We start from the raw sequence: 13,809 nt of genomic DNA, 5'->3' as shown, positions 1-13,809 counted from the left end.
AGTAACATTTACCATAAAAATTATATATCTATGAGAAAAAAAATGGAAAAAAATATGAAGCAAAAAAATAAAGTACGGCATAATTTACATTTGACTGATCATTTTTACAGCACCAAAAGCAAGTGCATTTATTCAAGGTTACAGCGAAAAAGAAATTACGATTATCAAAACATAAATAAAAGTCTGTCTATCTATTTATTGCCAAACGCCTCAATCCCGTTCGGGGTGGCCACAAACAAATCGCCTCCATGTCGCCCTGTCCCTCACTATTTCACTGCCCTGCTCCCAACTCACACCCCCCTCTCTCATATACCTCTCCACTCCATCCCTCCATCTCATCCTCGGCTGCCCCCTCCCTCTCTCCCCCTCCACCTCACTCACATACACTCTTTTCTTCAGTCTTTCACCCTCCATCCTCTCCACGTGGCCAAACCACCTCGGTGTATTCCTCCTATTGCTGCGTATCACATCCACATCCACACCACAATGCTTCTTTATATCCTCATTTGTCAGCCTGTCTCTCCACATGACTCCACAGGCTCCTCTTAAATAACTCATTTCCACTGCTCTCACTCTTGACTTGCGTCCTTCCAACAACATCCAAGCTTCACTACCATACGTTAGAGTTGGTATCACAATACTGTCATGTAGTAACTTTTTCACTTCCATGCTCACTTCCCTGTTTCTTATCACTGCTTTCAAGGAACCAGCAACCTTTCTTCCCTGCTGTACCCTTTCAAGCACTTCACCCTCCAAACCTCCATCCTTACTCATTACAGTACCCAAGTACTTAAACGTACTCACATTTTCCAGTTCCTCACCATCCAACCTCGCTGTGCATTCACAGACTTCACCTCTCTCAAAGACCATCACTTTACTCTTCCGTACATTCATCTTTAGATTCCATTTCTTACACACTCTCCCAGACTCATCCACCAAGCCTTGCAACTTCCCTTCGTATTCATTCAACAACGCAGTATCATCAGCAAACAAGAGTACAGGGAGTTTCCAAACACTACCTTCTCTCACCAGGGCCACTCCAACATCCACTACCCTACCTTGTACCTCTTTTATTACCCCATCCATGTACAGATTGAACAACCATGGAGACATGACACATCCCTGTTTCAACCCAACCTTCAAAGAGAAAAATTCACTCAGTTCACCATCCACTTGCACTTCAGCCTTACTACCATCATACATACTCTTCACAGCATTCAACAACTTCCCATCTACCCCATATATTCTTAATACTTTCCACAATCCTTGTCTATCCACCCTGTCATATGCTTTCTCCAAATCCATGAAAGCCACATACAACTTCTTTCCCTTCTCTAGAAACTTTTCCACTAAATATCTAAGAATGAATATCTGATCTACACAACCTCTTCCCTTCCTAAATCCTCCCTGTTCTTCTCCAACTAATTCCTCTGTTATTTCCCTAACTCTGTCAATAAGTATCCTACCATAAACTTTTCCTGGTATACTAAGAAGACAGGTGCCCCTGTGATTACCACACACTTCTTTTTCCCCGTTTCCTTTGTACAAGGGAATAATTATACCTGACTTCCAATCCTCCAATACTCTACCTTCCTTCCAGACCAATCTGCACATCTTCCACATCCATTCTACTACTATCTCTCCCCCATGCTTGAACATTTCACCACACACTCCATTAATTCCTGGGGCTTTCCCCAATTTAACTTTCATCATTGCTTCCACAACTTCTATCCTACTGATTTTTTCCTGTCTTCTTACCTTCCTCTTTCTCCCTGCCATTCCCCAGCCACTAATACTCGCATCACTTCCATCCTCTATGTTCAACAATTCCTTAAAGTGTTCTCTCCATCTGCTTACTTTTTCTCTCTTCTCCACTAGTAATCTACCATTTTCATCTTTCACTCCCCTGCTAACCTCACTTCCACCCTGTCTTACTCTTTACACCTCTTTCCAGAACATTTTCTTACAGTCCCTCCACTTTACACTCAAATTCCTTCGAAATTCCTCATCCACTCTCTTCTTAAAATAAAAGTGTGAGGATAAATTATTTATGAACTATTGAGTTCACGGGAATAGCGCGGTGATGGGGGGGGGTCTTTCACTGTGTGGCCTTGGGCTCCCAGGACTGTGTCCCGATTACTCACTCGCAGTTGGATGCAGCCTGCGTCGATTGGTAACAAGAGAGTTAAAAGTGAGAGGGAGATGCAGGGATGGAAATGAGTAGTGGTAGAGCCAAAAGCTGGCATCTAGCCATATAGCTATCTGTCTGTCTAGTGCCAGATGCCTCAATCCCGAAAAGGGTGGCCCCAAACGAATTGCTTCCTCATTGCCCTGTCCAATGCCATTTCACTGCCCTGCTCCCAGCTCACACACCCCTCTCTCATATACCTCTCCACTCCATCCCTCCATCTCATCGTCAGCCTCCCCTCCCTCTCCCCCCCCCTCCACCTCATTCACATACACTCTCCTCTTTACTCTCTTGCTCTCCATCCTCTCCACATGGCCAAACTACCTCAGTGTATTTCAACTAATGCTTTCTATCACATCCACATCCAAACCACAATGCTCCATCACTTCCTCATTTGTCAGTCTGTCTCTCCACATGCTCCTCTCAAATAACTTGTTTCCACTGCTCTCACTCTTGACTTTTGTCCTTCCAGCAAGGTCCATGCTTAACTTCCATACGTTAGGGTTGATATCACAGTATTGTCATCTAGCAACTTTTTTTTTTTACTTACATGCTGACTTCCCTGTTGTACCCTTTCAAGCACTTCACCCTCTAAACTTCCATCATTACTCATCACACTACCCAAGTCAGTGGCTTTATTTCTCTCAAAATGAAGCTACATAACACAAAGGAGACAGGCTGGTACCACCTGGGTGCATATTTACACCCACTGCAAATTGACTTAGGACCTACACACAGAATTGCTATGGGAAAATTATATGTCTTTGCTTTGTGCTTCCACCTCTGCCAAGTGAATTTCTGGGGCAAGAAGTACCTGGCAACTCCTGTGGTATTGGCTGGAGGTGGTGAAACACTCAGCATGTCAGTGCTTGCCCAGAAGCAAGAGTGGGAGTATATGTTCCCATCACTTCAAGCTTGCACCTCCCTCTTTTTTTGTAAGCATTACTGTTTGCCCTGTTATTTTCCTATAGCCGAGTTGTCATGCCTGGAAAGTACCACTCATGGGATGAGAGGGTCCGTATCATTGCATGGAGGCGGGATAATGTCCCTATCAACACGATTTGTGAATTTACTGGACATGCAAAGTCGACCATCATGAAGATTCTTGCTGCAGCGCATGGCCTGCCACCTGATGTACCAGAGTACAAGCATGATGGTGGAAGGAAGAGGATGACTTCCAGAGGAACAGATACGCTTCTGAAGAGGGAAGTAATCAAGAATCCCCGACTGACAGCAGCAGAATTGAAGAGAATGCATCCCCAGCTGTTACAAGATGTCTCAATTCGAACTATCCAACACCGCTTGCAGAAGGAGCTGGGTTTGCCAAGCCATACCGCAGCCAAGAAACCACATCTCACTGACCACATGAAGAAGCAGGGCATTCAGTTTGCCAAGAAGTATGCACACTGGACATCGGGTGAGTGGAAAAAAAGTTATGTTTTCCGATGAAAGCACATTTCAAGTGTTCCAGGTGCGTTCTGCCAAGGTTTGTTGCCCTGCCTCCTGTAGTTGATATGACCCTGCTTACACAGTGCTGACTGTTAAACACCCACAATTAGTAATGGTATGGGGGTGTTTCTCAGGTGAAATGGGAAGAGGAGGCCTCTACTTTCTTCCTAAGAACTTGATGATGAATGGTGGCTGATACATTCAAGTTCTGAAAGATCATTTGTTAAACTTTTTTGCTATTCATGGTTGCGACCTTTTCATGCATGATTCAGCTCTATGTCACTAATCAAGAAAGGTGACAAAATGGCATCAGGATAAACGGACTGATGTCCTTGACTGGCCTGGCAGCAGTCCGAATCTAAATCCGATAGAAAACTGCTGGGCAGAGATAAAGAAAATCATGGCAGAGAAAAAGACACCCAGTCTGGACAACCTCAAGACTGAACTGACAAATGTTTGGTGTGAAGAAATGTCCCTAGATTACTTTAAAGATCTACGTGATTCCATGCGAGAATGAATCCAACTTGTCATGAAAAACAAGGGATACATGATTTCATATTAATGAATGGCATTTCATGAACAAACATTGTGATATACTATGATTTCTGTGTTTTTAATACCTTGTTGGGGGGGGGGTCCTAAGTCAGTTTGTGGTAGAAGTACATAAACATTATTTTGCACAGATGAAGCTGCAGGCACTAAGATTATTCGTTATTTGTTGAAAGTGATAGTGAGATGCATACACTGAGCCTTTAAGTTTTGCGTCCAACTGGTAACATGAGGTTGGAGCGAAATCTGAATTTCACGATTTGAAAAGTATTAAATCAGTGGTAAAAAATCTGATTGATTCTAGAGTCCTTCCAAAAGTCACTCTTTTTCTCACTTTTGAGATATAGCTCTCATAAAATAGGATACCACTGTAACTGACAGCCATATGAATATGATAAGAATGTTAAGAAACATTAAATAACTACTTATCCTCTACAAAATACTTTTTTTTCTTCACACAACTCAATACTCATGCCATCCATTTCTCTTGTTGCCTCCATCCTTTGAACTTCCTGATATTTCACCATCACCACTATCACCTGGTCCTCCAGTGAATGAAAAGAAATCCATAATACAGTACAGGTAGACCACATGAGAACAATAGCTGAACAAAGGGAAAGGCAAAATAAGTGACCTTAGCTGCAGTCACTACCAGAACACCACATACAGTCTGACAGCTGGCAGGAACTGTGAAAACAACATAGCAGACAACAGTTGATGATTGACTTGCCCACTGGCATTCCATATATTGACACCAAAGGTGAATTCTTAATTGTGTGGAAATTTGGGGCTTTTCTGTGAAAGGTAAATTTGCGAACCCAAATCATGCAAAACATAAGGGCTAACGGTACAGTAGATGGAAATGTGTAGAGCCAATAGCAGGTGACTGTTGGATTGGTGAGAAGACGCAGTCTGTGATCCCTTGTGGAAAGAGCGAAACAAGCTTTTTTTTATCTGCATTTTTTTCTCCCACCCTTCTTGTCACTTCTATTGCTTTTCTTTCCTTTACAGGTGGCTTTACATTGAGTGACAAGCCAAATGGTTTCCCGTAAGTCAAGAAACCATTTACAACGCTGGGTGGTAACCATATAACCAAACCATACGTGCTCCCTACGTGTCAGCAAGTGGGTTGGTGGAGGGTTAGTGTCTCACCCCGTAGAACAAATAACTCAAAGTCAGATGGCCACTCCTTATGGGATTATGGCATCTGGCAATAGATAGATAAATAGAAAATAATTCTCAGCTGTAAAAAAAGAAAAAGTCTAGTCAAAACCTTAAAAAGGAAAAGAGAGAGAGAGAGAGAGAGAGAGAGAGAGAGAGAGAGAGAGAGAGAGAGAGAGAGGAAAAAAAAACGTTGATAACAAGGAAGCAGTTATTGCTGCATCATTTTGTGATAATTTTTTCACTAAGTTTAGAAACAGTGCTCCTCCTTTACAAATTAGTAGCCACAATATTCACTTTCTTAGTAAAGTATTGACATTTCTCCTCTATCCAGTGATAAGTTAATATTATGGATAGGTCCAACCAGTTGATCCATACATTCTTTCAGGATCCATCAAGCCACCCCATCTAGTGCCATACTAGTTCAGTCCTTCATCAGCTGTAATTTACTTCTCTTAACTACTGTCTTGGTCAAAATGGGCACATAAATAATCACCACACAGACATTACTGGATGCTCTTCAACCACATCCCACCTCCAGGTGCTCCAACACTAACATTGAAGAAACACCTTCATACTACACGCATTTCACATGCAGGGCAGTACAACACCTTGATCAGATAAGTTTACTGCAAGCCACCCCTCCTGATATCCACCCTTCAGAGGTATCCTTAAACAGAGCTGTAATGGGATCTGTAAATGTCTTCATTGCCCAGAGGCAAAGGGGGGATCCTCTGTTTGGCTCAGTGGTAACATGCATGCGTGTGGAGTGCGAGGGCCTGAAATCTAATCTCAGCCAGGCTAGTGTGATTAATTTGTTTCATTTCAGTTATTACAGAGCTGATCAGGTTCACCTCTCTAGGCGTAGATCATAAAATCACCCAGCTTTCCTCAGTTATTAGCTTAGATTTGGTTTGGGTGGAATCACAAATGACATGCCCTGCTTTCAGAATAGATCTGCAACATAACACATGCAATAAAACACTGCACAGCACGTGCCACACTATAACATACAGTATATGCTCCATCAGCGTTGTTTGGAACTTATAGGACGACTCTGTATGGGCAGTTACTTGCCTGCTGTCAGTGGTTCTGCTTGGTGAGTCAGACTGGGATTAGCAACAGCTTTATGCCAAATCATTATTGTACATCCTGTCAGGAAGCAGTACTTACTCTTAACAGTTGTATGCCAGACCATTCCTTTGGTGCATCACTATCTAACTTGTCAGTCAGGAGGCATTATTTATCCATAACTTTATGCAAAACCATTCCCTTAGTACATCATTGTCCAAGGTGTCTGTCAGGAGGCATTACTTGCCTCTAACAACGTATTCCCTTAGTGCATCATTATCTAACATGTCTGTCAGGAGGCATTACTTATCCATAACAACTTCATGCTAAACCATTCCCTCAGAGCTTCATATCTAATGTGTCTGCCATGAAGCATTACTTACCCCTAACAGCTTTATGCTAAACCATATCTAATGTGTCTGCCATGAAGCATTACTTACCCCTAACAGCTTTATGCTAAACCATTCACTCAGTGCTACACTATCAGTCAGGAGGCATTACTTATTCATCTTCTCATCCTCATCCTCATTGCACTTTCTCCTGCTTGTAAACATCCATGGCTGTTTCATATGTACATGGATGGGGTTGTAAAGGAGGTGCAAGCTAGGGCAGTGGATGTGGGGGTGGCTCTATAGGTGAGATGTGGAAGATTACGATGTTGCTGTTTGCTGATGATACAGTATTGTTGAGTGAAGATGAATGGGAGTTGCAAGGTTTGGTGAATGAATTTGAGACAGTGTGTAGGAAGAGGAATCTGAAAGTTAATGTAAACAAGAGTAAAGTTATGGTGTTTAAGAAGAATGAAATCACAGAATGCACAGTGAGTTTGGATGGTGAGGATATGGAGAATGTGAGTGCATTCAAGAATGCACAGTGACGTTGGGTGGTGAGGATATGGAGAATGTGAGTGCATTCAAGAATGCACAGTGAGGTTGGATGGTCAGGATATGGAGAATGTGAGTGCATTCAAATACTTGGGTAGTGTGATGAGTAAGGATGGAACTCTGGGGGATGAAGTGCATGAAAGGGTACAACAGGGAAGGAAGGTTGTTGGTTAACTGAAAGCAGTGATGAGAAATAGGGAGGTGAATATGGAAGTTAAGAAGTCACTGCATGATAGTATTGTGATCCCTACCATGATGTATGGAAGCGAGGCATGGAGCTTGCTAGAGGGGAACAAGTCAAGAGTGAGAGCAGTGGAAATGTCTTATTTGAGAGGAGCATGTGGAGTGTCATGGAGGGGCAGGTTGATGAATGAAGAAGTGAAGGAACGTTGTGGGGTGGATGTGGATGCAGTTGAGAATATTAGGAGAAATACACTGAGATGGTTTGGACATGTGGAGAGAATGGAGAATGAAAGACTGACTAAGAGGGTGTATGTAGGTGAGGTGGAGGGAGGAAGAGGGAGGGGAAGACCGAGGATGAGGTGGAGGGATGGATTTGAGAGGTATATGAGGGAGGGGGGAGTGAGCTGGGGGGAGGGTAGTCAAATGGAGGGTGACTGAGCGACTTGGAGGCATTTTGTCCTCGGCTACCCTTTGCTGGATTATGGCGTCAGGCTGTAGATAGGTAGATAGTAAATATCCTCATCCTTTACTGGTTGTAGTTCACAGTCATACATAACACTTTTCACACAGGCAGCATAAATTTTCTCCTTTGTGTGAAATGAGGCTCCTTTTATTGTCAGAATATGTAGCAGTTCTCTGAGTTTCTGCTTCCAGTCACTTCTGATTAAGGCAGACGGAGCTCTTCATCACTCCATTTCCAGCACTGATCATATCTTCTAAAAATACTGTAAAAGTCCTCTCATTCAGCATCTTCAAGACCAAACAGGTGCTGAAAGAGCAGAAACTGCCGGATGACCAGAAAAACCTACCAAAAAGTTTCTAGCAATCATGGTCAGTCACCCTAATGCAACCAGTGTCTACCAAGTATTATTGGTCACCCCTAAGCACTAAATATTTAATAAGCAACTTATATTTAATGTATTTAATGATACAATACACATGAACCTACCTTAACCTGGGCGTACTTACATAAGTACACCGTAAAATAGCACAACAAAGTTTCCAACCTTTCGAAAGGTCCTGCTCACAAAGCCAGACACTCATGAGTCATGATGGTCAACAACACATGCAGTGTTGGCAAGTACTGTATAGTCAAGTTGCCTAATCCATGGCAATTAGAGACTGGTACCTACATGTGGATTACTATTTCCACAGTTTACAAAGTTAAGAACCAATGGGAAAAAAGGATATTTAGTCTGGACCCTAGTGGAACCCCCCTACAGCACCCTACCTACACCTAACTACCCAACAGCAAACACAAACAGACAATTGTTGACTCCTTCAGGCCATACTCCCTGGCCAAGTGTGCAAACTTCTCTCCTTCCTCCACTCGATGAATAACCTCCAAACGCTGCTGATAACTGAGAGGAGCCTTCTTCTTGGACCCCAGCTGGGTCGAATGTCGCTTGGGGGCTGGGGCTGTCCATAACAGAGCCCGGGGAGAGGTAACCTTGACAAGAAAAAGGCCAGGTAGCACTCAGAACTCACGGGGGAACACACGTAGTTGTCGGTTGGCAGGACAGGAGGTAAACAAAACGTGACAGCTGTAGTGTGCACACTTGCCACCAGGGCTGGGCTGTGATTGGCTGCTTGGTCTAGGTTGTCTGTGATTGGCTAGCAGGTGCAGAATACATCATGGGTGCCCGGATATTATAAATCTGTCTATCTGTCTATTGCCAGACGCCTCAATCCTGTTCGGGGTGGCCACAAACAAATCGCCTCCACGTCGCCCTGTCCTCCACCATTTCACTGCCCTGCTCCCAACTCACACCCTCCTCTCTCATATACCTCTCCACCCCATCCCTCCATCTCATCCTTGGCCTCCTCCTCCCTCTCCCTTCCTCCACCTCACTCACATACACTCTCTTCATCAGTCTTTCACCCTTCATCCTCTCCACATGGCCAAACCACCTCCGTGTATTCCTCCTAATGCTTCCTCTCACATCCACATCCACACCACAACACTCCTTTATATCCTCATTTGTCAGCCTCTCTCTCCCTGTGACTCCACAGGCTCCTCTTAAATAACTCATTTCCACTGCTCTCACTTTTGACTTGTGCCCTTCCAACAACGTCCAAGCTTCACTTCCATACGTTAGAGTTGGTATCACAATACTTTCATGTAGTAACTTTTTCACTTCCATGCTCATTCCCTGTTTCTTATCACTGCTTTCAAGGAACCAGCAACCTTTCTTCCCTGCTGTACCCTTTCAAGCACTTCACCCTCGTGCCACACACACCACAAAGCCAGTCAGGAGTCAGGGCGTGTGTGCTGGGCAATCCCCAGGTCCTCTTCTCCCCCCTTACTATTTTTTAATCAGCCCATACCCCACTGACCGGGCTAATGTATGGCTCGGCCTGTACTTTAGGTGCAGGGAATCTGTAAATGAGCAAACGAACTTCACCCTCCAAACCTCCAACCTTACTCATCACACTACCCAAGTACTTAAACGTACTCATATTTTCCAATTCCTCACCATCCAACCTCGCTGTACATTCACTGACTTCACCTCTCTCAAAGACCATCACTTTACTCCTCCCTACATTCACCTTTAGATTCCGTTTCTTACACACTCTTCCAAAAACATCCACCAAGCCTTGCAGCTCCCCTTCGTCTTCACTCAACAACACAGTATCATCTGCAAACAACAGTACGGGGAGTTTCCAAACACTACCCTCTCTCACCAGGGCCACTCCAACATCCACTACCCTACCTTGTACCTCTTTTATTACCCCATCCATGTACAGATTGAACAACCATGGAGACATGACACATCCCTGTTTCAACCCAACCTTCAAAGAGAAAAATTCACTCAGTTTACCATCTACACACACTGCAGCCTTAGCACCATCATACATACTCTTCACAGCAGTCAACAACTTCCCATCTACCCCATATATTCTTAATACTTCCCACAATCCTTGTCTATCCACCCTGTCATATGCCTTCTCCAAATATTATAAATCTCCTCGGAAATGAGCCACTTTGGAACCTAGGAACCGCGTTTTTTTTAGTTTTTTCCGCGGAATAAAAAAGATAGGGGCTGGTTGGGCAAAGTACCAGATACACGAATTAGGCGACTTGACTATACAAATCTTCAAATGCACTAATCTCAACTTTAAAACACGCTAAGCTATAGGTGAACAGTTCCAATTTTCATGCTAAATTGGACTTCAAAACACGCTAGATATAGAAGAAAATCAAATATTTATTGGTGCTAAATTATTATGAAAAGCCTAGATCTAGCGCCAGCAGTGCCAAATTGGCAACTATGGGCACATGAGTACCAGCAACGACGGCGACCCCGTCACAGGTGCCGATCAGCTCAGCATATGTGCCAGAGGAGCACAGAACTTTCATAATGGGACTATTTTTGAAAACTGCCGAAAGACCAGTAATACCATAAAACCAGATGCTGAATGAAAGGACTCTTACTGTAGCGGTAGTCTGTCATAACTTCCAGGGAAATTCTACCAAAGTGTACACTGTCTAATCTAACAGAATTTACTTGATTCTCATTGCACATGTCACCCACAGTTGTTTTGACTACATTTTGCAACTTATCCTGCACAGCTCTACCTCTCTTGTTCACCCATCCATTGGGGCCAGTGCACAGAATCAGTTGCTGCCCATATCCTTGCAACCTTTAGCACAAGGCCTTGATCTTCCCTGCTGACCATCACACTGGTTTTACGTTTGACCTCCATACCATTTCTCCACATCACAAACATTCCTTCCACTCCATACTGTCATCAGTCAGTACAGAATCATCAGCATAACACACCTTTTGTGGTGTGGTAACTGGACATAATATAGTTCAGACATAACCATTTTACTATTCTCCCTCCCGCCTCCCCTCCATCTTTAGCATAAGTTAATTGAATGCACCATATCGTAAATGACTTGGGGTAGACATTGTCCACAGTTTCTTAATTCCTCAAACAGGAGTACCTTGAACGAATGGTGCGATGGCGTCTGGAGCGTGGTGTTAGTGAGCAGACTGAGAGCCTTGTACGTGGTTTCTACGAGGTGGTTGAGTCCAGACTGGTAGCTGCCTTTGATGCCAGAGAGTTGGAGTTGGTCATAGCTGGCACCCTTGAGATTGATGTGGCAGACTGGCGCAAGAACACTGAATATCGCTCAGGTATAGTTGGAGTATGAGATAAGGATGAAAGAAATCTTTTACTTGAGTCAGGTTTGGGAGAGGGGTGGAATGTGCCACTAAATACAGGCTTTTAAAAACTGAACAAATAAATTTTAATGTGTAGATTGCTGTAGATCATTGGTTTTAAAAATCTAGCAAAGCCTGTATTTAGCAATACCTGGACTGTTAAATCCAGAATTTCTCATGAAGTTTGCAGCTTGTCTGGAGAAAGAAAAGACACGCCTCTGAGTTTCTGAACATCTTCTGTACAGTGATTGGAATTATTATTTTTTTTAAGTAACAGATCAGAGGAAGGAAAATCAAATAAATAAATAAAAATTCCTTACACTAGATTACTGGTGTCCTCCATTCATAAAAGATCTGTAACAGTTGGATTTGAACAGCTGTAGGTTGAAGTTTGGGGGGAAACAACTCTAGGGAAGCAAGTTCCATAGAGATGCAGTTTGGGGAATAAAAGAATTCTGATAGGCAGAATTGCAATATGGCCGTGTGGCATTCCAGTCATGAGCGCCACCAGATGCCTGTGTAGTGCAGGGGAAGGCATGGAGGGATGGCACAGTGGATGCATTTTCATCTGAACATTTGCCATTAAAGTATCTGTAAAATAATGCAAGGGAAGCAACATTCCTACTTACTAGTAGGGGGAGTAGTTTATTTGTAATAGCAGAGTTATTAATAATTCTGACGGTTTTGTTCTGAATTTTGTCTGGTTGTTTTAGTGCAACCTCTCCACATCCATTCATAAGGGTGAACAATATTCCAGCTAAGAGGGTTCGTGACTCTTATAAATTATAGCTATTGTAACTGCTCGTCAGTGAAGAAGTTACGGACTCTGTACAATAGTCCAAGTTTCTTTGAGGCAGTTTCAACAAGTGATCTGACATCATTGAGAGGTCCAGCTGAGGGCATTGAGTGAAACTGAGAATTTCAATACTTTAGAGATTATTAGTAGAATTGAAGATATTATTCAAATCTGACTGTTAATTATAGCAAGAATACGTGAAAATGAAACTCAGGTACACTGAGTAGATGGAGCCATATGAAGATATGTACAGTTTATATATATATGGATGTCCATTCACTTTGTAAGCATAGACAGCCATGAAGGTAAACTGTTTGTGCTTACTCTACTTTTATAATACAAAAGATTGTAAAATCACCTTCCAGTGATACTGAAATTTATTTTCCTGAATGTAGTCCAAATCTAACTTGGTAATAGACAAACTCCTTTGATTAAAACCCATCACTACTTTGTACCATCAGGTTACCATGACTCCCATCCAGTGATTCATTGGTTCTGGCTGGCTATAGAACGGTTTGACAATGAGCGAAGGCTGCGGCTGCTACAGTTTGTGACTGGGACATCCAGTGTGCCATATGAGGGTTTTGCAGCACTCAGGGGCAGTACTGGTCCAAGGAGGTTCTGTATTGAGAAGTGGGGCAAACCTTCTAGTCTGCCAAGGTCAGTGGTAAAATGTGAATTATTGTACTGCCTCAGATCTTATACTATGGATAAGTTTGGATAATTTATCCACCTCCTGACAACTATACTGAACTATATGATTAGTTTAAAAGTGTCCTTCCCTGCAGACTTGTAAATATATATTTTTTTCCATGGTACATTACATATCTACCTGCACTTCTTACTTCCTGCGTATGAAGTTACTCCAGGTATTTCATTTATTCCATATGCAGTATTCTCTGATTCCTCCATTGCTGTGTAAAAAAATTGAAAAATGGGAAGGCATTAGGTGTTGGTTAGGTGTTTTTTGTTTTCGTTTTTGAAGGCTCCAACATGCTTGCAATCGTTGGCCTTGGTCACCTAATGCTGGCTCTCCATGCTGCTCGATCTGTGGCAGCTCTGTATTCAATCCCTTAACCATGAAGTCACACTTAATGACCTTGTCCCATGTCTTTTTCGGTCTACCCCTCGCAACCCCACCCCCAATATTAACGCTTCTCACTTTCTGCACCCAATTATCATCCCCCATCCACTCCACATGCCCAAACCACCTCAATCTACCTCTCCTCATCACAACACCGATACACTACAGTCCCGTCCTACCTCTCAACTCCTCCATCATAAGCCCAGCCCCCCCAGGCCTTGCATGTAGGGACGCACTGCACACCCACCTAATCATTGTCATTTCTGTACGTC

The 13,809-nt window shown here is 43.1% G+C and overlaps 1 protein-coding gene across 1 annotated transcript in view; it reads left to right on the top strand.

Annotated features, from left to right (window-relative positions):
• Hecw (Hecw ubiquitin protein ligase) overlaps window positions 1-13,809 on the top strand; it is a 288,203-nt gene that overhangs the window by 180,538 nt on the left and 93,856 nt on the right. The window contains exons 5-6 of the mRNA XM_080284513.1: window positions 11,432-11,630; window positions 12,915-13,113. Coding sequence (XP_080140639.1) covers window positions 11,432-11,630; window positions 12,915-13,113 — 398 coding nt within the window. The remainder of the gene's footprint in view (window positions 1-11,431; window positions 11,631-12,914; window positions 13,114-13,809) is intronic.

The sequence above is a fragment of the Coenobita brevimanus genome, chromosome 101 (genome assembly GCF_032717465.1).
Source record: "Coenobita brevimanus isolate Jiangsu-jjx chromosome 101, ASM3271746v2, whole genome shotgun sequence".
NCBI lineage: Eukaryota > Metazoa > Arthropoda > Malacostraca > Decapoda > Coenobitidae > Coenobita > Coenobita brevimanus.
Note: the sequence above shows the minus strand (reverse complement) of the source record. Positions and strands in the feature narration are given on the sequence as shown.